At 44.3% G+C, this 27,440-nt stretch overlaps 1 protein-coding gene across 1 annotated transcript in view; it reads left to right on the forward strand.

Moving 5' to 3' along the window:
• CACNG4 (calcium voltage-gated channel auxiliary subunit gamma 4) overlaps positions 1-27,440 on the forward strand; it is a 575,352-nt gene that overhangs the window by 476,309 nt on the left and 71,603 nt on the right. The window contains exon 3 of the mRNA XM_069199890.1: positions 9,707-9,847. Coding sequence (XP_069055991.1) covers positions 9,707-9,847 — 141 coding nt within the window. The remainder of the gene's footprint in view (positions 1-9,706; positions 9,848-27,440) is intronic.

Consider the following 27,440-nt stretch of genomic DNA (forward strand, 5'->3'; position numbering starts at 1 on the left):
ATGCCAATAAAAAAAAAAAAAACTCCCTAGTGTCTAGTGGCATTCCTGCAGCACGATCACTATGCGATCATGCTGCAGGAATGTATAGAGAGGCATGAAAAGGAAAGGAAAAGCCTTTTCAATGACCTCCCCTGCCCCGTACCAAGGAGAAACTAATATGTTTCTCCTCGGCTTCCAACGCGATGGGAGGCGACCTCTGACGAGGTCAGCACGCGATCACACATTGATGTCATCAGACGTCACTGGAGGGATCGGGGTGGAAGGAGAAGCGATTCCCCTTGCATCTTTGCCCATGGGATGGGGATGGGAGGCCCTCAGGGGGATCACAAGCGCTTCCCCAGAGGGCCAGCCCCAGGACATAATGGTTACGTCCGGGGTGCCTCAGCACCCCGCAACCGGACATAATCATTACATCCTTGGCGGCCAACTGGTTAAGTCAGTCAGTGGTTAATTTGTAAATAAACACATGCGGTGCCCAAGCTCTCCTTTGGCTATTGTAACTAAAGGTGCGAGCATCGAATACTGAGGCAGCGTAATTCTAAATCCATTTCGGGCCTCTTTAATCTATTTACAGCCACTATCTGCCCCTTCAGCTCACTCTTGCAGCCTTCTGATTTCTCCCTTTGTGACACTTTTCTGTCTTTCTCTTTCTCTGTATTTCCCATTAGTGTATTTTGCTCGCAGTAGATGCCTGATGCAAAAGTGCTGCTGCCCCCCACTGGCAACCAACGGCTCAAATTAAGCACTGAAGTTGGTTATTTTGCATATGAGGTGTGTCCACAGTGTGCATGGTTGAGACTTGCATGAGTGGCAGTGTCTGCAGGGTACAGGCTGAGCAAACGTGGCAAGAGTATGTTGGAGAAACAACTAGAGGCAGATCATGAGGAGCTGGCAGGCATGACAGACCTGTATTGAAGTCTTAGACCCTGCAACCCCCAAAGAAGGATGCTGCGATGGGGAGCCCAGCTTCTGAGTCTCCCCCACCCCAAGAGTGTCGGACAAGATCTTCAGAAGTCCAGAAGAGAGCTAGAGATAGAGATGGTTGGAACCCAGATCCACAAGGCTCTCCGCAAGGCAGGGTTCACTATTCTTAGAGGCTCAACCTTACTGAGTCAGACAGTGCAAAGGTGGACCCAGCTCTGTCTCCACGGTGGTGGGTCACCCTCGGATCTTATACAAAGTCAGATACCAAGTCACAGTTTCTCAGATAGGGAGCACTGGCTAGCCCGATCATGTGTGTGTTGTTTTATGTGACCCCACCAAAGGCTTTTTCTGCTGCACATATATGAATTCAGATGACTTACCTCCCTTTTACCAGTAATATGGCCTAAGTTGAGCCCCTTTGTATGCACACAGTGTACTGCATGAGAGATTCCATAAAGAATGTAGATTTCCTGGGTCTAGAGAACCATTACGAAGTGATGGTGTGCATAGTGATATCTGATAAAGTTATGGTTTATGGATATTTGAAAGAACCCTCCGATACCCACACGAGGGCTATCAGCACCCTAGGCATAGAATAATAGCCCACTACTTTTTTAGAGTGCGAATCAAGACAGCCAACATATGCAGATGTCCACTACACGTATGTTGGGTGCTATGTTAGAGGAGGGAAGAGATTACATTTTTATTCAGAATCCTCCTAAAGAGCTGTACAATTGTGACTAGCTTGGTGCATGATTCTCGGTTGTTCCTTCTTAGTGTTCTCTAGAATGTTTTATATTGCATGGGTTGGCTCCATTTATGCATTTTAAACTTAAAGCAAGGGAGTAGGCAGAAAATTAAAATAACCCCCACTTGAACTATACCTCCTAGCACACGAGCATGTGAAAAGAGCAATCAAACCTTTCTTAGAACAATATCCCCCCCTTTCCATCGTCTTTTCATCCATCTATACATCAGTATCCCTGCCCTTTACCTCCTCCTTTCATGTACCTATACATCCTTACTTTCATGCTTCCACCTATTCGTACACCTATCTCTCCATGCCTTCACCTTGGCAAGCATCTATTTTTTGTCCATCTATCCTTTCACGCTTCCTTCTTCCATCCTTTCACCCATCTGCCTTTTCTTCCATGCTTCATTCTGTCAACCCTTTCACATATTGATCCTTTCACTCTTCCATTAATTCGTTTACACTTCTATCTATTCTTCCTTTCACCCTTCAATTCCTCCCATTCACTCTTTCGCTCGCCATTCCTTCCTTTCACTCTTCCTTCCTCCATCCTTTCACCCAGCTATGTTTCCATACTCCCTTCTATGCATCCTTTCACATATTGATCCTTTCTATCTTCCAGTCATTTAATATTCTTCTATCTATTCTCTCTTTCGCCCCCCATCCTTCCATGCACTTTCTTTCTCAGTTCCCTACTCTCACTCTTCCATCCTATCTTTCGTCTTTACTTCCTTCTTTCTTATTACCCTTCCTTTCTCCTCTCGTCCTTTGTTTACTAGTTCCACCTATCCATCTTTATTTCTCATGCTTATTCTGTCTTTCTCACTTTTCTATCTCATGTTCATTTTGACTATTTACCTCTCTTTCTCGATTTACACAAATGTACTTGTCAATCAATCAATCAATCAATCGGGGATTGTAAAGCGCACGGAGTTCTCAAGGCACTGAACGTGTCAGCCTTTTCCCACACCCCTTTGTCATGTTAGTCCCTAAAAGTGTTATTTATGAGTATTTGGACTGCAGACAGCAGAGGCCAATAACTAATGAATGTATTAGAGCTCCCACTTAAGCTACGATCGTAGGTGGGGGTGGGGGTTGGTCAGATGGTTATGTGACTACTTAATAGTTGTGGCTTCACATAACCTACACTCTATCTCCTGTTGAATAAATCCTACCATTTACCCAGCTGCCGTGAAGACTTATCTCTTAAATGAAGAATGGGAAATGCAAAAAGAAAATATTTCAAGCAAGATTTAAAAGCTTTTGTGGAGGAGCTGAAGATGAGATAAGTGTTCAGGGAACAGTTTCAGGATGAAAAAGTACAAACATGGCGGAGCAGAGGGCAGAGGAATGCGGAGAGTATGAGAGGCTGCATGCAAAAATAGGAGAAAACAAACCGGGGAAGAAGACAGCACATGCACAGTTTTAGAAATACATACCAGGGATGCAGACACGGCTAATGAAAGTACTGAGTTTACAACAGGGCAAGAGCTGTCGAGAAGATATTGAATCTGGTGAATGGATCTTGACCATTCTTGTCCTTTAAACCCACCCCATGCCTCCTTCCTCATCGTCGCCTTTGCTTTCATGTGCGACAGCAGGGCCACGTTAGCCTGAACAGGCCATTAGGGCTGGGTGAGATGCCGTGGTCCAGTCTTAAAAGTTTCCCGGGTTACATTCTAACGACAACTCCCCAAAAGTGCTTGTACCCACTGTATCTACCTGGATGAGGACGCCCGCTCAAGTACACCTCACAGGAGCAAAGACAGAGGACCCGCAAAAGGAATCAAGAAGCATGGGATGCAGCAGCGGTTGGCATGTAGGCAGGGTGGGGAGGGGCAAATGTGATGTTGGCGTGTGGGTGCATGCAAGGTGAGTGGTGTGTATAAAAAAAAAAACACCTTGCTTGCTGTAGGACGTCCTCCTCGCTCCGGTCTCCTCGGGCTCTAGCAAATTCCTTTAAGCAATCCTGGCACTACTTTCATGCTGGGAACCAGCATGAAAGAAGTGTCAGGATTGGAGGGAGCAGCCTCTCTCAGCGCTCTTAAGAACACTGGAGACCTGTGCTTTCTCTAACCCAAAGACAGCTGAGTTAGAAAATTTTAAAGTGCGCATATCTGGCTGGCCGTTACAAGACAGCCGGGCAAAAAGAAATGTGCAACTTAAACTATGCACAGCTCGCTGCTGCCACTCAGCAGCAATGGCCCCTCCCCATCCTGAAACTCGGTTTAGCACGGGAGGATTTTATTACCATTTTATTTTTCATCTCTGGAAGCATTTTAGGCAGAGGGATGACGCTCCTCCGCCCTTAAGGAGGAACTGCCGCTGATGGGATGCCGGCTGTCTGCAATGGCATAGTGTAGAGCTAGCACTCAACACAGTCACCAGTGAATGGGCCCAAGTTTCAGGTACGCCACTGCCATGAGTAGGAGAATGGGGAGAGGAGAGGAAGGTGATGGATGCTGATAATAAGCTGGCAATGGTGCTTGTCCTGTAGAGGGGTCAAACAAATTGGTGCACTTCAGTTTCTGGCATGAACTGATGCCGTATGTATATTTTCAACAGTGAATCTAGCTTTATTGACAATGGTGCTGCACAAGCCAGAGCATTTTGCATGCTTGCATTACAATGGTACGTCTACCTGCTTCATCAGGATGGTACCACATAAACCAATGCAACACCATTATAACAAGGATTGCACCATCTTATAATAATGTTCATTCACACACGTATTGATTCATGTTGTCATTTTAAATAAAGCATTTCAATAGCAAATAGCTGCTATGCATGAGTCTTTTTTTAACTTTTGTTCATACTTCAAAGCAGCCTAAGGGCAGATTAACAGAGGTCCCAGCACCGTAGGATCATCAGGCTGTAGGCCGCTTCCAGGGTGGACCCAGGATTTCTCTCTGCAGCACATTTATGACCCCAAGAGTGCCCTTCCTGCCTGCACCCTCCCCTCTGATTCCATAGCTACCATTGGCCGCTTGCAGAGCACCTATGTCAGCAGGTGTTTGGGAACCCCTCATGTTGGAAGTCACATTCCTGCTGGACCACCCCACCAAAACTCTAGGGGAACGCTTGAGGGTCCCTCTCAGCAGGTCTGTCTCTACTATCTCCAGCAGGTTATAGGTGCTAGAGCCACTATCCAAGAACAAACAAACCCTAGTCCCTGACTGCCTCTTGAAATCAGACGTCCTTGAGTTCATCTTTGCAATAGGGGCAGATGTCTTTTTTCCTCCAGCAGGGCATTCTTCTAACATCACTTCCACAGGGCCAGAGTCATCTCAAAAGTCACTCCCTTGTGCAGTGGGTTTTCAAAGGGGGGTAAAAAGTTCCATAGGGAAGGCATATCTGCCCAATTCTACGGTGATACATTAAGGCCCTGATTCTAACCCCGGCGGTCTTTGACCGCCGGGGCGAGGGTCGGCGGGAGCACCGCCGACAGGCCGGCGGTGCCCCGCAGGGCATTCTGACCGCAGCGCTTTGGCCGCGGTCAGAAAGGGTAAACCGGCGGTCTCCCGCCGGTTTACCGCTGCCCTCAGAATCCCCCATGGCGGCGCAGCTTGCTGCGCCGCCATGGGGGATTCTGACCCCCCCTACCGCCATCCTGTTCATGGCGGGAAAGCCGCCATGAACAGGATGGCGGTAGGGGGGGTCGCGGGGCCCCTGGGGGCCCCTGCCGTGCCCATGCCAATGGCATGGGCACGGCAGGGGCCCCCGTAAGAGGGCCCTGCAAGGTATTTCAGTGTCTGCCTTGCAGACACTGAAATACGCGACGGGTGCTACTGCACCCGTCGCACCTTCCCACTCCGCCGGCTCGATTACGAGCCGGCATCCTCGTGGGAAGGGAGTTTTTCCCTGGGCTGGCGGGCGGTCTTTTGGAGACCGCCCGCCAGCCCAGGGAAAAACTCATAATACCCTCCGCGGTCTTCTGACCGCGGAGCGGTATTATGGGGGCGGAATTCTGGCGGGCGGCCTCCGCCGCCCGCCAGGATTAGAATCACCCCCTAAATCTCTGTTCCTGCTATAACCCTTCTTTACAGCATTTTGGGATCATCCAAGATGATGCGTGCAAGCGGTCCATTGACAAACCTTCTCTGCTTCCTTTCCTACAAAGCTATAAAGGGGAGCCACTTGTACGACTGGATCTTGGGGTCTGGCCACCCTCCTTTTTTTACGAATTTGAGGGTTACCAGCCCAGTTGCATTCGGAAAAGTAATTATTTCATGCAGATTCCTTCCCCACCTTTTCCCCTCACAGCAACAGGCCATCACTGGTAAATGGTCCTACTTTTTGAGGCGCCTTTAATCCTCCAGCTGGCCAGCAGAGTAGTTAACTTGGCCTAACAGGGTGATTCAAAGGCCATAATCCAGTTACGAGCCAAGTCAGAGAAAATTATGAATCTTGAAGTGCCAGCAGCAGTGCAGATATTTGGAAATGAATGTTGCTTCTGCATTTTGGATCCTGATATTCTACAATATTTGTATATCAACCTAACCTATAGGCCCATCTATGGCATAATTGTAGTTTGGTGCAGATTTCACCTGTAGTGTACAATACAGTGAAGCATACACAATTTTCAGTGAATCACTACAGATGTACATACTGATGTACATACCGAAACGGGAGAGTGCATGCAAGGATTGACGGGTGAAAGGAAGCATAGATAGATGCGTGAACTGATATTGCAAGTCTTGCCCAGATAAGCACCAATCCATGAGGGGTTCCCCTCTACGACAGGCTATCTGTGCCCAGATACTCAGCTGAGCTGGGCGATAGTCCTGCTAGCTCAACCCACACATGTACACATGCCACTAGCCCAGAGCTTCGTACCCCAGCCGTGAAGCAGTGGTCCTTATCGTAGAAGCTGGACATTAGGGGTTAGCACTCCCACTCCATTTCAACACAACTTACAGTGAGCGAGGCTCAGTTGGTTAGACTCACTCACAGCAGAAGTCCAAAATCCAGGTAATCCAAAAAGCAAAAAATACAAATGGATTAAATAGGTTAGATCACATTAATCATATATTTGAATCAGTTTTCCCATATTTTTCTGGGTTAATGCACCCCATGTCATCTCATCACGTTGACTTGTCAAGTGTAATGCAGAGATGACTTTAAAAATGCTGTCCGGATGGTTTTGTTTCCGAGCCCAACACAGTATTTTAGCACAGTATGGCAATCTTTAAAAGATGTAAACCGGTAGCTTCATATTTAGTGTTCTGTAAATGCAAGTTTCACCAATAATCAAGGAAACTGAGGGCATGATTCAAAAAAGGGATTTGCGACTAGTAAAATTACCAATGTGGAGTCTCCCCACTCGGGGCAGAACTTCAGCACTGAGCAGTGCAGTTCAGGGATTACACCCCGAGTACGGAGACTCTGCACTCTTAACTTTAGGAGTCATAAGTCCCTTTGTGAATTGGGCCCTGTATTTGTTACTTCACTGATATTATGAGAAGTCTTAAGTAGTTGAGAAAGGGGTAAGGAAGGTGGTAACAGAAGAGAAAAGAAAAGAATGGACAAGACAAAGAAATGCTACCAAAATAGGGAGGATAATCGATTAGATGAAATTGCAGGCAAATAATAAAGCTAGAAGAGATGACAGAAATGAACTGCAAAGAATGAGAGAGAAATAAAACAAACATAACACACAAAAAGATGGGGGGAGAGTGATCACAGGAGATATAGATGCAGGAAAACTATAACAGAGCTGGACCAGAATATTAGAATTGGAAAGGAAAGGGAGAGTGTTAAATCATAAAATGAATAGAAAAACCTTTTAAACAATGTGAATGTGGCAAAAAGAAAGATTACAGACAAAAAGGATTTATTTTTCGAAAAGAACATCTGACAAGAAGAGAAAGGAGAAAAGAACGAAAACAGTTAATAAACAGACTCGGCCTCTCACACAATAATATTAAGAGTGAGCCAAACCAGTGACCTATGAGAGTGTCATAGTTTCAAAGGGTTAATATATCCACTACTGAGATTTAGGTGTAATCTATGTGTCACTGGTTTTAATGCTAATGAGTTAGATCTTTAGTGAATAATATCTACTATAGAACCTGTAGTGTATGCTGCCAGTCACATAGCCTCTGTGTCTATTGGAATGGGCAGGGAGAGGGACCTGTTTGGCACACCATTTAATCCCATTCAGAAAGTTCACTAGGTTACTGCTCCACTGCAGCAATTTATCTGTAACATGTAGGTCACAAGTTCCAAACCTAGTGAGATAGATCAATTGGTTAATGCATCTATTCCAGAAATTGATTTATAGCTTGTTGATAACGAGTTCAGAACCTCATAAGATAGCTCACTTCCATAGGTCCACTGAGAGTGCGAGCTAAATATAACTAGAGTCTAACAGTTCAAAATAGACAACTTAAACATATGGCCCTAAAATGCAGTATTATCTCATTAACAACTACATCTATGCGTGCGTGCCAATGTTGTTTGTAGGTGCCTTTGTCTTATATTTGCCACAGAGAAAGAGGTACTGCAATTTACACATGTAGATTACTTTTTTTGTAATGTACATGTGTAAATTTACTCTCAAACATTTCAGTAACGTTACTACATTTGGTTATTCACAAAATGTATTACACTTACAAGTGTAAGTTTCTGTAACAAAAAAACAACAGTAAGTATAGACCGCACTTGGCCAACCCCTTGTAGTGCACCACCCTTCTATAGAAAATAATGGAGGTAGGGACTTAAATCTCATAGTAAAGAATGTTCATTAAATTACATTATTCCAAAAAGTTTAGTACAACATATATATAAAAAGAGTACATTTTTTAATGTAATTATAAAATATTTTAATAACCTTTTAGCATTTAAATAATAAAGCAATATATTTTATTAAAAATATTTTTTAATTATAACTAAACATCAATTTTAATAATTAGTAATGCATAATAAAATTTGTAATGCATAAAAATATGTTGAATTCCATTCTATTCACACATAGTCTATAGCCTTAGAACCAATTTCTGAATGCATTCAGTAAAAATGGTCACAATTTGGGCACACACATTTACCAAATGGATTGGTATTTTACAAACCAACCTTTGTTCTGACAGGTCAGTTCACAAAATACCAGATCACAGTAGTTGCAGTTCAAGCTAACCCATCAACATTAATGAGGTTAAAATTGCGACCCACTAAGATTCGTTGCATCACAGGGATGGTGGCTTGGTGGGGTCAGCAGACCACCAATTAAGCATTTTTTTCTAATGCATGAAAGGAAAATTGGATGCGTTTAAAAATATGAAAAGTTTTGCAAAACTTTCAAGGAGTAAAGAGTGGCCCTATTGACTACTGCCTAGTCCTAAAAATATTTTTTGCAACATTCAGAAAGGAGCAACATTAGGGACCACTTCCCTTTTACGAATGGGTTACCTCCTCCTTTAAGGTGTTGGTAAAATATTAATGTTTCTCAACCACATTTCAGTCTCAAAACATTCATAAGTAATCAATATTTGGAAGAGATGCCCTAAACACACTCCTTCAGAACACCTACTCAATATGATATCTTCAACCTTGTAGCGATTCGGTGAACTGTTACCAAATCTCTCTATGGGTTTAGTTCATTCAAAAAACATATGGCAAGTCACAAATCCTGCAATTTACTGAACAGCAGGGTTTGTGACTAGTAACTGTATTCATGCATCTGACCTTTGGTTGCACAGGCCACACCTCTTAATTGGCCACTCCCATTTTAGAGACTCCTTACCTTTCTCATTCCACTTAAAGCACTGACAATGACAAAAACGGTCAATGTACAGCAATGATCGGATGTGAATCACAGACTTTCCTTTAAGAGGAGAGAAACAGATGCTGTAGTTAACACTTGCAGCTATGGAACAAGTGTCACTTTACAGGGAGGACAAGGGGATCCGTTTTTGACCGACTGCTGCGGTGCATTCATGGGGTTAGTGCATTGTTTGATGGGACTTGAGAGTAATTTCTGAGCCAGGAAAAGACCCTACTGATAACGCTCTATCCTTTCTCTCATCTCTGCAGGCATTGTTCGGGCCTCCAGTGTCTTTCCTATCCTCAGCACAGTGCTGCTAATGCTTGGAGGCCTCTGTGTCGGAGCAGGACGGATTTATAACAGCAAAAACAACACCATTCTTAGTGCCGGGATTCTGTTTGTAGCAGCAGGTAGAGTATGTCACTCAAATGTTCATTTATCCCAACAGGAATGTACCAAGACATATTTTTAGGAATGACAGCGACATCCACAATTTATGTTTAATGAGCATTTGATTTTTGTTAATCTTAAGTCTCACCTGCAGACAATGTTAGCAGCCTGTTGTTGGAGACCTATTTTTTCTAATACAGTAATATATATATATATATATATATGGAGAGAGAGAGAGAGAGAGAGGGCATAGGGTCGGGTAATTGATGCTCTTTGGGTGGCTTTCTTGCCTATATGATGTCCATGCTTCTTAATCAATGGCTTTCCATCATATGTTTGTCCTTCCCCTGGATCGTCTCTTCTTTATTGTGTTCTGATTGGATAACTTGTGCCTTTTCGCTATTTGCTTTTTTCTTTTTCTTCTTGTGCTCAATGAGAGTGCATGTGTTTTTTTCTCTTCGCTGTCTCTCAAGTTATCCCCACCACCACTCAGGAATTCTCCCCGATGTGCCCCACAACTATTACATTGGTTCCCAGCTGGCTACTTCTGTTGTTACCTGTTGTTAAATGTACAAACCCTCCACTCCACTGTTGCTACTCCATCCCATCCCCTGCTCCTGACGCTTGGCGGATTCTCCACTGCTCCTCCATCTCTTCGTTACTGTTTTTTTTCTGGTTTTAGGAAAGCCCAGCAGCTGCATTTGGCTTCTGGGATTCTCCAATCTTTTTCACGTTTTAATGCACATTTTTATTAGAGTTCTTCAATCTTGGCATCCTCGACTTTGGAACAATACATTTTAAAAAAAGTCTACTGTGTCAGATGTGCACGTGTGGTGACGCAGGTGCACATATGTGGTAGCTGCTGCAGCGTAATGACACATATGCATACATGCATAATGATGCTCATCAGCAGCGGCAGTAACCATTTCATTATTTTCATTATTCTCATTTTGCTAATAGCCATTGACAAAGCCAATATGTCTACGTTTGGAAAGCCTACATGCAGGAACGAATGGCTTTGCCAATGCGTTTTATGTTAGTGTTGTCATGAGAGGGTTGTGTACAGTGCTTAATTTGAGCCGGTGGTTTCCAGGGCAGGGCACGGACACATATATTTGAGGGCCGGCACTTAGGCCCAGATTCACAAGAAAATGACAGAGCACAATGCTGCCCATATTTGGCAGCACCGTAATCCATCCTTTTCAAAACTTGGGGATGCGCTGTATTAACAATAATAAAGCACATCCCTGTGTTTCTCTCTGCGCCGGCGCTAAATTTTCTGCCGAGTACCAATGCAGGCACCTTTGCACCATGGTGCAAGGATGGTTGCAATGCAGGGAAGATTGTTTTTGGCAGGAAGGGACACCTTCCTGCACAAAAACAATCTTTAATGGCGATTTGCTCTTTCTATGTGTGCTGCATTATGCAGCACACATAAAAAGGGCAACAAACTACGAGAAATGAAAGCATTTCTCCTCGTTGCGCCATGCTAATGCCACCAGTGGGTGGTGTTAGATTTTGGCGCTGCCACAGATGTAGGATTCCTCGTAAATCTGGGACAGGGTCAAAATGCAATGGGTATTGCTGTGGAACACCCACAGCAGCACCCACTGCACGACCCTTCCACGCCATATGCTGTGTGTAAAGAGGCCGTATTTACAAGGTGGCATTAAGCCACAAAAAGTGGCTTCGCTCCACCTCATAACTACGGCGCAGTGCACAGCGCCATCTGAGCGTCACAAAAAGTGATGCTGTGGTGGGAATAACGCCTTGTAAATCTAGTCCTTAGTTTTCTGCATCAGGCAATTACTGTGAGCAAAAGACAGATATGGGAAAGGCAGAGGAAGAGAAAACGGAAAAACTTCACAAAGGGACAAAGCAGAAAGTTGCAAAAGTGGCCTGGAGCAGCAGGGAGTAACTGTAAATGGATGAAAGAGGCTTTAGGATTACGCTGCTTCAGCATTCATTGCTCGCACATTTAAATGCAGCAGCCGCATGTTTCAAAGGAGAGTTTTGGGCAACGGCACTTTTTTATTTACAAATTAAGCACTGATTGTGTATTTCCACTGTGCATGCCAGGATCCTCTAGGCAGAATTTGTTTGGTTGATGGGATTGCTTTGTATTTACTTCTCCTGCAAGATTCCAAAGAATTTAGACAAGGGGTCTCTAACCTTGTCAGTACTGAGAGCTACTTTTGCTAAATGAAACTCATCCCAAGCTATTACTACTAGTGTTGCAATGGTGACCACATAAGACAATATTAGGGGCCACCCTATGCAAGATTACCAGCAGTGATCACATCAGTGCATCAGGAGTATTGCAAGCAGTAATGCAATAAGGTTTTGCCAATTTGAAATGCCTATACACGGGTAATACATAACAGTCACAGCTGCAGTGCCCCGTGCATCAAGGTAATACTGTTAGTAATAAGTCTCCCCATCATCACATGATTTATCACCTAAATATCGGCTTTAAATACATTATTAAAATTCAATACATTTTCTCCAAACATCAGCTTTTAAGTTACTAAAATACATTTTCGTTTCAAATACACACTTTAAATTTTGTTATCCATCGATTAAGTCAACCAAACAAACGCTTCTAACTTAGAAAGCTCGGCTGTAGACAGGAGAGCTACTTACAGGTAGTTGGAGAGCTACCAGTAGCTCGCGAGCTAGTTGTTGGCAAAGCCTGATTTAGACCCATATGCCCTTCTCTTTTCTTTTGTGTGTTTTTTGACTTGCTGTGCTTGTTTTCCTTCCTTGTTTTCACATCTAACATTTTTACACTATTCCTTCCTCCATCTCTCACCCATTTCAAGCAGAGGACAGAGCGTGATTTCTAGGTCAGTTTAGACTTTTTATGCGCAAAAAAATCGAATTATTTGAATTTCGAATTTATTGTATAATTTTCTTCTATTTTGAGTTTTACACTGTACACACAAAACTGCTGGTGATAACTTATAATAAGTGACTTTCCTAGAAAAAGTTTCTAAGTCAGCATCAAACCTTTTAATTTAAATGGCCCCTTACAACATTGTTTTCCGTCCTAAAAGCAACAAATACTGCAGCTCCAATAACCATTGTTCCTGCTTTCAAAAGTCAATACGAGTAAGAAAGACTGAGCTGGTTAACAGTAACACCTGTGGTTTATAGAGTTACGAATTAAAAGTGAGTATTTTAAAAAGTTTGGTATTAAAGAAATGATTCATTGCTGCAGCTCCCGGTAGACCCGTTTTACTATGCCGGATGGGATCATAGCTTAAATGAATATAAGTAAACAAAGTAGGTATATGTTTCATGATAAGTGCTGACACTTTGGTCATTTTAATATGTCCAGGATCAAAGATTGAGCTCAAAAGAGGGTTTTGGGATTAAAAGTCATGTTTGTAGATAGCACCACGAACACATTAGTCAGTAGATCACACACTTCCTGGACATGGGGCTTAATTAGAAAATATAGCGTTCATAAAAAGAGTGAACGTGCGCCGCGACATGCATGAAGGGCTAAACCAGATACTTCCATTAGGAAGCTGCAGCCCTTGGTGCCCAAGAGTCTCTACCATTTCCCAGACACACGTCAAACAAGCATTGGCTAAGCCCATAGGTCTCGTCTTTGGGACCTATTTGCTTTGTCCATGGTTTTTAGTGATGCTTGTGCAGCACAGCTAAAAGGGGACAAAAAGATGCCACAGGCGGCCAGGGTAAATATAATGAAAAAAAGATCCATGGAATGTGCAAAATGACTTTTTTTTTAAATATAAACATTTAAGGGTGTGAGTTGGAGAAACAAATAAAAAAGAAAGTAGTGTGAAAGTGTTTTTTTTTAAAGTAGGTCGGAACAAGCAATACGGAGGGCAGAGGGAAAGCAACATGGAGCGCGAGGAGGCGAAAAGCAACATGGAGAGTGGCGGGCTAAAGTCTCACAGAGGGCATGGGTGAAGGAGAGGAGTTAAAACTGAGGGTCAAAGTGGAGTGGAAGCAACACGGAGTTCAGGGGCAGAAGTGGACAACATTGAGAGAGAGAATTGTGGAGGGCCGTGAGAAGAGAAGCACCTATGTGAAAAAGCAAGAGGGAGAGCACATCCTGGAGAAACACATAGGTGAGAGAGACAAACACAGCGAGAAGCACTTAGGATATATTTGGAAAATGCTTGCAGTCTCATGGATTGCTCACTCCAGCGCCCCCGTCCCCTCCCCCCCAAAAAAAAGTACTGCCTGAAAAGTAAGCTGTGTAAGGTCACAAGTGATGAGGACTTGCTCCCTGGAAGGGACAAACACACAAAGAGGAAACAAAAGCCACACACGCTAGTGAATAAAATGCCAGCAAGTTACACTGAATCAATCAATGGTAAGCAGTAGGCAGGGTCTAAGCCCATTGCAGGATAACAATATGTCTATCCATCAGCAGGCAGCTTGAGCTGTCTGGTAGGCGAGACCTAAAAACTGTCACCTTCAAGTTCAAGTACTCTACCTGGGCATAGGTAGACCTGCCTAAAATCAGTGGATAGGAGATATCTGCATGTCAGCATGTACCGAGTAGGTAATGGCTTTTCGGACATCAATGTATGGAAGCACTTTTGTGCAACCACATACACTGGTATATAATTGTGCTGCGGTTTGTGTTAAAGGCTGCAGTAGGGGCACCTGGAAGCCACTATAGGTCAATGGCAAAATGCATTGCAGGTTACGCATACTAAACTCGTATGTTGCGTGAAATCTCGTTAACTAATTCTGATTTCATTTTAAATGTAATGGAAGGAGCACCGCCATTTCACAAGCTAGGCTGCATTGTGGCCTTGATATAGCACTTAATATATGAATAATAATAATAATAAGCTCTGAAGTTCTTACCCACATGGATAGCAAGCTACACCATGCAGGGTGCATGGTTTGTAAGGTGTTGTTTTTATTTGAGCTTATGTAGGAAGTGTTTTCATGTCGAGCTTGATGACCAGTGAGGTGCAAACCTAATACACATAGGCTTATACATAGCACCAGCCTAGCAATAAGGAAAGAGGGGTGCTGTGTGCCTGTGTACCAAGAAGGAGGGTAATCAGAGAAGGCCCACTTATCCTTATGGTAACAGGCACCACACATATATGGTTATGAATGAGTAAAAGGATGTCAGAAGGGAAGGAATTGGACTTGGTGAAATGATTAGTAGCCAGGTATCTTTTAAAGGATTTTAAGGGAAGGATACTGCCTGTAGGTGAACAAATACACCCAATGAACGATTGAACCACAAAGAAAATCCAACATAAGCTGTAATTTAAAGGTTTAAAAGTCTCATTTTACCCCAAGTTCGGCAATATTTTTAGTTTATGTTTAAATGAAGAAGCAACTATTTTTGTGTTATACTTTTTGCCCTTCTAAGTTCATTATGCAGTATGTGAACTGATAGTGAATTCTGCAGCTCCAGATTTTGTCACTTCATTCACAAATTAAGACATAGGCCCATATTTAAGGAAAAGTGGCGTATCAGAGATGATGCGCCACTTTTTCTGCGCCCCCTTACCGGCACCAAACAACACCATGGTTGCGCTGTATTTATAATAGGGCGCACCATAGCAGTCGTTACCACAATAGCATCAAATTGTTTGATGTTATTGTGACGCGTTGCTACACTAGCATCATAATTGTTGACGCTGTTGTAGCAAAATGCAAGGAGCCCTTTAGGTGTCTATGGAAGTGCCATTTTAACCCCAGCTCTCAGCAAGCACTAAAAATGACGCCAAAAATGGTGCAGTGAAATCTATTAAATTTCACCGTGCCATTTTTCTGGGCCTCCTAGTGCCAGAACATCCCACCCCCCTTGCATACATTATGCCTGGCGCAGGCATAATGTGGCGCAAGGGTTTACAGAGTGGTGCAATGCATGCATTACCACTTAGTAAATATGGTGTGGGGAAAAAGCCAATTTAGTGCTGCCTTAGCGTAAAAAAATGACGCTATAGCTGCGCTAAGGTGGCACAAGGGGCTCTTAAACATGTCCCATAATCTGCTAGGTGGTGCTATTGAGCACTTAAAATTTTGGTCCTAAAAGTGAATTTGAATTAGTGAAAAACTAAACTAAATAATAACAGCGTTTATTTTCCTGTGTTTTAGTTTGTTAGCTTTCAAGCAACTGTTCATCTTAATTTCAATGGGAAGAGGTAGTTCAATGAGTCACATTTGTGTTGCAAGTTCTACACAAGACCTTCCAGTTGGAAAAAAAGAATTCACATTTTAAGACTTATGGGGTGTACAGGTTGAGTATCATTGCTGTGACTAATGGTAACTGTAGGAAAGTAACCTCTTTTTTGGCATGGTTTCCCCCATTTTCTGCCTGTTGTCAGTGTGTTTGGCTGTGTTCACTGGGATCCTGCAAACCAGGACCCCAGTGATTATGCTCTCTCCCTTCTGACTTGGTAACTTGGTTACTTACACCTCACATTTGGAATACTGGTGCCCCGTGTAAGTCCCTAGTATATTGTACACAGGTACCCAGGGCATCGGGATACCGGGGGATCCCCATGGGCTGCAGAATGTATTATGCCACCCCTGTGGAGCCCATGCAAAGTATATCTGCAGGCCTACCATTGCAGCCTTCCTGAAAGGGTGCATGCACCCTTTTCACTACAGGTCACTGCACCAGGTCTCTTTAAGTCACCCCTCTGAGAGGCCCTCCTAGCCCAGAGGTCAGGCTGTAAGTACCTGTGTGTGAGGGCACCCCTGCACTAGCAGAGGTGCCCCCACAAACTCTAGTTCTATTTTCCTGGTCTTCATGAGTGCTGGGACGCCATTTTATGTGTGTACTGGACATAGGACACTACCTATTTCCAGCTACATAATGGAAACGCCAAACCTAGGCATGTTTGGTATAAGACATGTCGGAATCATACCCCACTACTGTTGCCAGTGTTCGAAGTATAATTCCATGCACCTGGGGGGTCCTTAGAGGATGCCCAGCATTGTTCCTACAAGCCTTCTGGGGTTTTCCCGGCAGCCCAAGCTGCTGCCACCCCTCAGACAGGTTTCTGCCCTCCTGCTGCTTGAACAGCTCAAGCCCAGGAAGGCGGAACAAAGGATTTCCTTTGGGAGAGGGTGGGTAACACACTCTCCCTTTGGAAATAGGTTTTACATGGATCTGGGAGGGGTAGCCTCCCCAAGCCACTGGTGTGCTTTGAAAGGCACATTCGGTGCTCTTCATGCATAAACCAGTCTACACCTATTCAGGGACATCCAGTCCCTGCTCTGGCACGAAACTGGACAATGGAAAGGGAGTACCACTCCCCTGTCCATCACCACACCAGGGGTGGTGCCCAGAGCTCCTAAAGAGGGTCCTGGGGTCTGCCATATTGAATCCAAGGTTGGCAGGGACCTCTGGGAGCATCTGAGTGGCCAGGTCAGGCAGGTCATGTCAGAACCCCCTCCTGATAGGTAGTTACCTGGCTAGGTGACCAATCCCCCTTTCAGGGTTATTTAGGGTCTTTCTCTTATGTGGGTCCTCAGATTCGGCTTGCAAGATTCCAGCAGGGCTCCTCTGCAACCTCTACTTTGACTTTTAGCCACTGGAACTGCGACTGGACCATCCAGGAGCCGACAATCTGCATCCACGATGAAGACTCTACTTGCAACAGTGTTTCCACTGCTCCTTCCAGCTTCTGCACATTTCCTCTGGTGTGCATCCTCTGAGGGTGGCAAGTCTTCAGTCTGCACGAGAAGGAAGAAGGAATCTCCCTTGGAGTGAAGGCACCAAGGCACCAACTGCAACGACGATCGGCTGTGTTGATCTCCCTTCATCCTGAACTGCGTGGATCCTGAATCAGAGGTGGTGGTCCAGAGTAGTCCTCTTGGTTCTCTCTGCCAGCTGTCCAACTTTGGTAAGCCCATGCGCAGGACAGTACCCCCAGGCACCTCATCTCTTGCAGCCACCAAGGCTTGTTGGCATATCCTCCAATGGATTTTCAGGCTCTGTGTAACCCCAGCCCTCAGCACTCCTTCCTGTGACGCACAGCCCTCTGCATGCTTCTTCTGTGGTGTGGGACCCTTCTCCAGTTGTGCTGCATAGGCTCCTCTGCGAATCCTGGTTCCTCATCCAGTGGGCTCCTGTGGTGGCTGCCTCTTCTTCTGTTGAATCTCCTCCTACGACTCACTCTGTGGGTTGAGTCCTCCTGGACCTTGCTGGTCCCCGGCAGCTCCACTTTTGCTTCACCACAACTTCTGCCTTTGCCAAGGCTTGTTGGTGGCTCTTCCATGCCACTGACTGACTGCAATCATCCATCCAGCGTGGGACATTGACTGCATCCTCCAGGAACTCTTCACCTGCTTCAGGTGTGCATTCCTGACCCTCTTCGTCCTACCGTCGGGCCAACTCCTGCTACCACAGCTGGGTTGGTAGTAGCTCCTGCTCCCCCTGGACTCCTCTGTGACTTCTGGACTTGATCCCCTTCTTCCACAGGTCTTCCTCCTCAGGAATCCACCACTGGTTTCTTGCACTCTTTTCTGGGTGTTCAATTTTCTCTTTTCCTTCCTTTTGGGTGGTTTGGGGAAAATCCAGTAACTTACTCCTTTTTTCCTGGTCACTAGGGGGCACTGTGCTACTTACCTTTGGGGTTTCCTAGTGCCCTCAGCTCACCTCCACAAATTACAGTTACCTAGGTGGGGGATCTGCATTAGCATTCAATTTTTTTAGTGTATGGTTTGGGCTCCCCCTGGGGTCACTATTGTCTATTGCTATTTGCACTGTTTTCTAACACTTTCTATGCTTATTGCTGATTACTAGTGTACATATCTAGTGTGTTACTTACCTCCTATTGGAGTGTTGCCTCTCTAGTACTTTTTGTTAGGTGTGTCACTAAAATAAAGTGCCTTTATTTTTGTAACACTGAGGCCCTCATTATGAGTGTGGCGGTCTCAAGACCGCCACACTCGCAATGGCAGTCAGACCACCGCAGACAGGGCAGTACAACTGCCATATTATGTCTGTGGCAGATGGGCCACGGTCTGCCTGCCAGAACTGCCAGGTTGCCACCTGTCGACAGCCTGGTGGTCTCTGCAGTAGCAATCAACTGGGGCAGCGCTGCAAGCAGCGCAGGGGATTACGAGTCCCCTTTCCGCTATCTTACTGCCATGCAAAGGCTGGTGGAAAGGGGGTGTTGGGGGCCCAATGGGGTCCCGTGCACTGCCCATGCGCTTGGCGTGGATAGTGCAAGGGGCCCCCATTGACAGCTCCGTCGTGCTTTTCACTGCCCGAATTACGGGCAGTGAAATGGGTGACAGATGCTGTTGCACTGAACGCACCACAACATTGCCCGGCGTCAATGTTGTGATGAGTTTTCTGCTGGGCCAGTGGGCGGAAACGCTGTTTTCACCTCTTGGCCCAGCAGAAAACTCCTAATAGGGTAGCCAGCATACCACCAGCACTGACGGTATGCTGACTGCAGCGGCTTCGGTGGTCTTTAAGAAAGACCACGTAAGCCATAATGAGGGCCTGAATGTTTTCTTTCATGTGTGTAAGTGTTGTGTGACTAAAGTGGTATTGCATGAGCTTTGCATGTCTCCTAGATAATTCTTGGCTGCTCATACACTGATTCCTCTAGAGAGCCTGGATTCTAGACACTGCCTACACTACACTAAAAGGGGATACCTGGACCTGGTATAAGGTGTAAGTACCTCAGGTACCAACCACACACCAGGCCAGCTTCCTACAGTAACACCTTACATTGGAGAACCAAAGGCCTGAATTAGATCTTGGCAGACGGGGTACTCCATCACAAATGTGTTGAGTGAACTGTCATCTTTCCAACAGCGGTGTCCCTACTGGCTTAATTACCAGAAAGCTTACTCCGACGGAGCAACGGGTAAGGGTCTGTCAGAGTAAGGACATCAGACTGCCTGACCAAAGCTTTAAATGGGATGAAAAAAGTGGGTGAGGTGTTTAAAATGGGTATGAGCTGTGTAATTAAAGGAATGACTTAAACACATAAACAACAGTTCTGTGATGCTCATAGTGTGCCACCCAACCAATATTTTACTTACTCTCTAAGCTTTCTGTTGTTGCATCCAGATGTGTAATGCTGATATACACCTACAGACTAGCTAGGACCATTGTGTTTGTCAGTGGTTGTTAGCATTTTGAGATAAATAAGTAAAAACAATGATTTTATTGTCGATAATATTGAACATGTTTCAAATCTGAAATTGTGAGACTGTGACCTAATCATTACTGATGCCTGAGGTGGAAGAGGGAGTGGTCTTCAGAGTATGTCAACCGCTCCTGTTATGTTCTCTCTATATTAGACATATACACCCTTTTTGTCTCCACATCTTGGGTATCTGCATATCCTACACCTGATCCCTTTTTTCTTCAGGACCCTCTTTTCATTCCCTTCTGAATGCACTTACATGTATCTCTTTCACTACCTCCCAAGCTTCAACACACCCGCTCACATGCAGGCACTGCATTTTCTTTTATCGTCTTGCCAATATTTTGACAGCTGTGTACCTTCATCACACACATTTGCACAGAATCACAATTGCAACTGGAACATGTGACCATTGCTCTGTGTATGCCAGTGACCATGTATTCTGAACACCTTTTTCTCCCACTAACAGGCACTGTGAGAAACTCCCACTGCCTTCAGCCTCAACTCCAGAACTCTCAATCTTGGCTCAGTATCTAGTGGTCACTCAGTTTAAAGTGTGCACTATGTAAGAGTAATTATGCTATATAAAAATAATACAGAAACAACATCCTGGAAACAACTAAAACTTTTATACAATGCTAGAGTAAGTAAACTCTGAAATATAAACAGAAACATAGGGCCAGATGTATTGAAAATGGCCCGATTCACAGAATGGGGCCATTTGCAACAAAAGAAAGGATTTTCCAATTTGCAATTCGGTAGTCTATTTACCGAATCGTAAAACAGGTTTGTGACTCGCTATAAGGAAGGAGTGTGCCAAAGGTGTCCCTTCCTAATAGCGACTCGCAGTGGTATGTATGATTGTTTTGTGACCTGTCCCAAAACAATTGTAGTTACCACTAATTTCAAATTGGTGGTAACCCATTTGCAAGTGGGAAGGGATTCCCAAGGGAACCCTTCCCCTTTGTGAATGCATGCAAAAACGTTTTGAAGAGCAGACAGTGGCCCCACAGACCACTGCATACTCTTAAAAAATGAAATCAAAATGTTTCATTTTTTTGCTTTTTTTGACGCATCCCGTTTTTCTTTAAGGAAAACAGGCTGCATTTAAAAAAAAGATTGCTTTATTTGAAAGCAATCACAGACATGGTGGTCTGCTGACTCCAGCAGGGCACCATCCCTGTGATTTTTGCGAATCCCAGTGGGCTGCAAATTGAAACCTACCTCATTAATATTAATGAGGTCAGTCTATTTGCGACCCACTGGGAATTGCAAAAGAAACTCAATGGGGTTTCGTACATTTGGAATTGTCATTTCCTAATTGCGATTTGCATGGAAACACAGTTAGGAAATCTCAATTCCAAATGTTTGTTCGCGTGGCCCTGAATCACTGACATGGATTATCTTAATATTTTTAACATTCTTTGTTCAGAAATCAATCTGTGTTTTTGCCAGTACAGTTAAGGGCATGAATATAGGGCCTGCTAGGTATCTGTTTCAATGTCTGTTTGTAATTACTATTATGCTACTCCATTGGGTGTGGTTGGCTAGAGTGGAATTTTCAAGGCACCGGGGAATGTAAATAACCATTTCTTGTGGATGTCCATTGTGATGTACAAGGAATGGCCTGGAGCAGTGTTTTATCCTGAGGAAGAAGATATAGTGCACCCCGAAATGCAGTCATGCATGATCAACACAACATTTCAGAAAAAGAAGTGTACTGAGTGCTCATCCAGTGTATTTCTAAATGACTTCCTATGAATGCAAGTAGTATTGGGCATAGGGATTGGGTTCTTTGTGTCTTTAGCTTCTGTGGGTCGATGGTGCCAGGCTTGAATAACCAGTCCAGGATGGCCAGATCCATGTCAAAGTTTTAGAATACCTGCATAAAATAAATTGATGTATAATCTAAATGGAACTCATTTGTAGAGTTAGTGTGTTTCTACATTTTCAGACATGGATCCGGCCAGCCTGGACCCACGTTGAATATGTCTGGTAAAAGGTTTCTACTCTTTTCGATGATGTTTGTGATTTAGAGGTAACAGATAACATTTGAGGCCCTTTCCAATGCTTACTGTATTGCTCTGATTTGTGAAGGCAGGTCTGTATTGTATCCAGGCAAACAGTGGGTCACCATCAGCATATAGATGACCATGAGGCATCCATAGGGTAGATATTATGCAGTGATCAAAGACAAGTACAGATGCCAAATGCCTTGCCAAATCACATCAAGCCTGGAATTAGGTTAGGCCCAATTTAAGAAATATTAATGGTAAATTCTCTCTATCTCTTTCCCAGTCCCAGCTGTTTCCCCCTTGCTAGCATACCTTGCACCTACTCTGTTAAGTGCTGTACTATTAGCAAGAAAATGGAATCCCGCCACATGAGTGTGCAAGAATGCCAACAGTGCCTTGCACATCTAGTACTGAGTCCTTGTTGTGGGAGTCATTTCTCTTAGCAACGATGCTGGAATGTAGGGAATCCTACCAGATCCCAGATCAGGCCCCTATTTCTGGGCTGGATCTCAGTCTACTCCGGGGAAACATGCTTAATTTGTCCTGGTGCCCCTGTCCCAAACTGGCACATAATTCACCAGCGCCCGCAAATTGTCTGCATTCAGACTGGAGCAGCAAACTGCTGGCCGCGAAGGGGCTTTTTATATTTTCCCTTCCAGCCGGACCCTAAACAAACGCCTGATTTAAAAGGCCATCAGCCCCTCTTTTGTTCAAGTATCACCCTGGTTGGGAGCTATCTGGAGCCTATTACCTAGACACCAATGCAATGGAAGGAAATAAAGGCATACAGCTTATCACTTCATTTGTACTTCATATTTATTTACTTCATATGTTTTGGAGGCAGTTTTGTTACTTTATTCAACTTCCTATACAAGAGATGAGTAGAGCAGGCACTGTAAGAATGCGAGATTGATCTGTGTGTATGAGCAATCATACACATAATGATTTAAATAGTGCCTACTTTTTTATTTAATTCTTTTACAGCACTACTCATCCCAGTGTAGAGTCGGAGCACTTTACATCACACACAGAGGCACAATAAATAATCAAATAAGTGTGTAAATCAGTAGAGGTAATGTTACGAAATAGAATGAGGTTTATAAGTGGTAGGAATCACAAATTGTTCATACTTGTAGGCATTATATGTTAGGAATGAACGGTCAGGAGAAACATAAAGTCAGGATATGAAACATAATGCAATGATTGTGGTTGTCTGTACTAACAAGAGTTTGTAACTTCCGAAAGGAATCATTATTTGCAATCTTAGAGTAACTACAGATTGAGAAAATAAATATGGATTTAAACGCATGACTTACAATTTGCATGCAGCTTCTTGAAGCTGGCAAATCAATCCCTGTATTATATTACAATGATTGCGACTAATGAAGTGGAAATAACCAAATGATCACAGTGTCAAAGGCAGTAGCCCGCTTACATATCTACAAAACTACAAATCTGTGATCTGCATGTTGCAACAGGCATATTAACCCTTTATACCATTTTATGAGTCAAAAATGTGACTGGACAAACCACAGAATTCTCCTAGAACTCTGAACTACTAGACTAATCTTACCACTTTTTTAATCTCCTAGAAATTGCGGCACACACAAAGATGCCTGCAGCAGAAATTGTTTTAACCCTGTAAAATATTTGAAAATGCAGCCTATTTATGGCAAATTAAGTAAACTAGAACAGAAATACTGTAACATATGTAATTTTTGCCAATTTCTTTGCAGAAAATGTTTTTTAAATGAATGTATACATTGACTGTCAGACCCTGATTCTTAAGCTCTACCCCTCGTGATTGCACCCCTCTGTCTTTCCCACACCAAGAACCCCAGTCTATGGGTTCCAGAGTATTTTTTCCAATTCTTTGCTTCTTAGCAAAGGGGCGCCGCATTCATTGGTAGACTGTGCAAAAGATCACTTTGCGTGAATTGAAACTGCCTTCTGTTTCTACTGACTTTGCCGCAATATTCACACAAAGGAGGGATTATTTGTGCTAATTTGATTACATTGTCTGGTATAAGGACAACACAATCAGGAGCCTTGAGAAAGGTATAAGGTAAGCATTTACTATCACAGACAGGACACTCCCATTCCAAACAGTCCATCCTGCCAAGGCGTAACTGCAAAAACCAGAATGTGCTGTCTGAACGATCATGCAGATTCAGTGGCGTAACAAAAGCCCCTGTGGTTCTGGTGGGGGATTTTATTGTGGGAGGAAGAGTGGCTGAGCTCCAGGGGGCTCCCTCAGCACAGTACCTTGGCCTGAGAACTCCTGAGTGAGTTTGGAGGGAGGCCTCTCAATGCACTGGGTAGGGGGGCAAAGAGGGGTGGCATTCAAGTTATGTTACGCCATTGTACAGAATTCTCAACAAAGATTCCAGAACATAACAGTGTGCCATGCAAATTTCGAGAATCGCTCTGGGTTACATTGAGTTAATATTACTGGATAATTTTCATTTTCCACCAGTAAGCTTCATTCTCAAGGTTATCTAAAATGCAGAGCTTGTGGAGACTGAGAGGCTAGTTATCCAATTCACAAATTCGGTCTTTTGTTCCTTAAAATGTGTTAAAAACACCTTCATAAGTGCAAAAAGCATGTTCACTGACGTTTCTAGTAGGATGCGTAAGCAGTGAAGAACTTTGAATGTTTTGTTAAACAGGGATTGCAGACTCGGGTAGTGTCCTCCCACCCCTAAAATTTAGATTTGTGACACAATAATGTCACAGTTTATTACACTGTAAATAATAAGACACTTTAGATGTCATTATTCAAAGCAACACTCAAAAACAATATGTTGGCTGTCCAAATCCTTATTATGAAGAAATAAATATTTATTATACTTATTATATCAGCAGTTATATTTTCTGTGACCAAAACCCAGGCCGATGCCTAATTGCAAGTATTACACAATTGTGCAAAAGGTGCTCACCAATTTGCACAACCCTCTGCCTGAGGAAAGAAAAACTATGTCCCTCCATTCCAGATCGGTCTCTCCTATACCCGCAGGTCAATGCACACAGTGGCTGTAAGAAGCTGGCTCTATAAATTGTACACTAAAAAGAAGTTCATCATGCAGAGAGTCCAGCGGATCCCCAATTGGTTTGCAGAGGCAAAAGTAGATAGGACTAATGCTCTCTTATGTGATAGTGTGTTTGAGCAGTTAGGCTTATTGAAGGGTAGTGCTAAGCATTTGTTGTGCTCAAAGAGGCAATAAATGAGACACACACATAAAGAATAAATCCAAAACCAAATTAGAAAAATAGCACTTCTTTTTATATATGTTTCAAACCTAGGAACTCTGTAATCAGGTAAGCAATTTTTCAAGTATAAATGCTCTTCAGATTCAGAAATCAACACAGTGCAATTTACAGAGTTCTTCAATGTTAACCTATAGAGGAAAACATTGCTCAGCAAACACAGGGTTAAGAATGACTTACAAGTCCAATCTTAAAGAGTTAAGGTAAGTACTGGGCACTGAGGAGGACCACACCAGCAGGTCACTCCGGGGAGCACTGGGGAGGCGGGTATAGTAAAGCCTCAGGTGCCCAATTGTTTCCTATGGGAGTTTGGCCCTTATGAAAACAGGCTTTGGCTTTGGCTAGGAAGCTAACAGGTAGGGTGTAGGCTTGGGGTGCTCAGGATCGTGGGTGCACCTTTGGTCCTTTTCTCCAGGACCCACAAACAATGGATGCAAGGGTGACCTTAGGTGTTGAGTTTCATCATCGGGGAGCCCTTGCGGTCAGGGGGTTCCATGTTGAGGCTGTAGTTGTTGTTGGGGAGTCCAGCAGGGGGAGGCTCAGAGTGAACTCAAGCTCAGGGGAGCTGGGGAATGTCGTTGGCACGAGTGACCCACCTCAGATGGTGTTAGAGGCGACGGGTGCAGTGGTTGCTGGAGGTGTTGGGTTTATCTCACCACAAGGCTGCGGGAGAGGGGATCTGCATGCATGAGAGATGAGCGACTTGGAGGAGTCCAAGATGGGTGAGACCACACTGGATTCAGACTCTGGACAGTTGGGAAACCTTGCTTGCACTGCTGGTTGGCTTCACCTTGGGTCGTGGACATCAGATGCAGAAGTCGCTTCGGGTGTGAGGTCTTTGCTGTTCAGGAGACAGCAGAGTCCTTTCTTGAGATTTTGTCGCAAAGCAGAGCCATTGCTCAAAGGAATCTTTGAGTCTTTATGGAAGGCAGACAGTCCTCCTGGGATTCTTGGAGGCTCAGCTGCAGGACGAGTCGTCTTTTGGGCAGAGTCCGTCGAGGTCAGCAGGCAGGCCATAGGGGCTGGTTCCAAGCCAGCTGCTTCTTCTTGTCCTCTTCTGTAGTTGTGACTCTTCTTTTTCCTCTGCCTCTTAGGTCATCAGGATCTGAGCGCTAGGGTTTAGGGGTGTCACCTAAATACTCAATTTAGGGAGATTACAGGGAGTGTCAGGCAGTAGCCAAAGGGCTGACCACCTTTAGGGTGACTACACACTTTCTATGACCACTACCACTGGGAAGTGGGCATAATCCTAACCCTAGAGGCCGAATTTCTTCCAAACAAGATGGAGGAATTTAAAAAGTAGTGTCCACTTAAGGTTGTCCCTTAGGGTTGGGACTGGCATGAAGAGGGCACAACTCCTAATCTGCCTAATTTTCCCGCCTGTGCTGCTGCCAAAAGTGGGGTCAGGACAAGGGTATTGGTCATCTCCACCATCTGGAGAGACCTGGGTTGCATTACAAAGGTGGCTAAGCCTTTGAAGCTTTCCACCCTGGAATGTCCATCCTGCCTGGGAAGGTCATAGCACCCCGCCCAGTGCAGGCTTTTGTCTCTGGCCTTCGAGAGCGCTGGCTCTCACCTTGGGGGGGTCAGAAACACATCTATGGCGGCTGCACTGGTGAGGACCAGTCAGTCAATCCACTAGTAGCTGGTCAGTTTACAGGGGGCACCTCTAAGGTGCCCTCTGGGTGCAGTTATTAATACATTCCTCACTGGCATCAATGAGGGTTTATTAATTTTAGATGTTTGATTCCAAACATCCCTATATTCAGAGAAGCCATCATGTAGCTGGGGAATTTCTAGTGACCGGTGTCCAGCTCATGCATTAAAGTGGTTTCCCTTGTCATTTACTATGTCTGAGAATCGACAAAGACATAGCAGGGGCATATCTACTTGTGCAGGTATACCATTACATGTAATATTATGCACCCTACCTTAGGGCTGTAAGGCCTGCTAGAGAGGTGACTTACATATATCGCATGCAGTGTTTAGGGGACATGGCACACAGGCTTGGTGTCATGTTGTGTTTTCCTTTTTGTCTGCACCAAGACACGCAGCCTTCAATCGCAGCCTGTCATGTGGTTGGTGAGGGGTCCCTTAGGGTGGTACTATTCATGCTGCAGCCCTTAGGGTCCCTTCTTAGTACCCCAGGCCCTAGACACCAGGGGAATCATTTACTAGGGACTTACATTGGGTGCTAAAGG

Source organism: Pleurodeles waltl, chromosome 7 (genome assembly GCF_031143425.1).
Source record: "Pleurodeles waltl isolate 20211129_DDA chromosome 7, aPleWal1.hap1.20221129, whole genome shotgun sequence".
NCBI lineage: Eukaryota > Metazoa > Chordata > Amphibia > Caudata > Salamandridae > Pleurodeles > Pleurodeles waltl.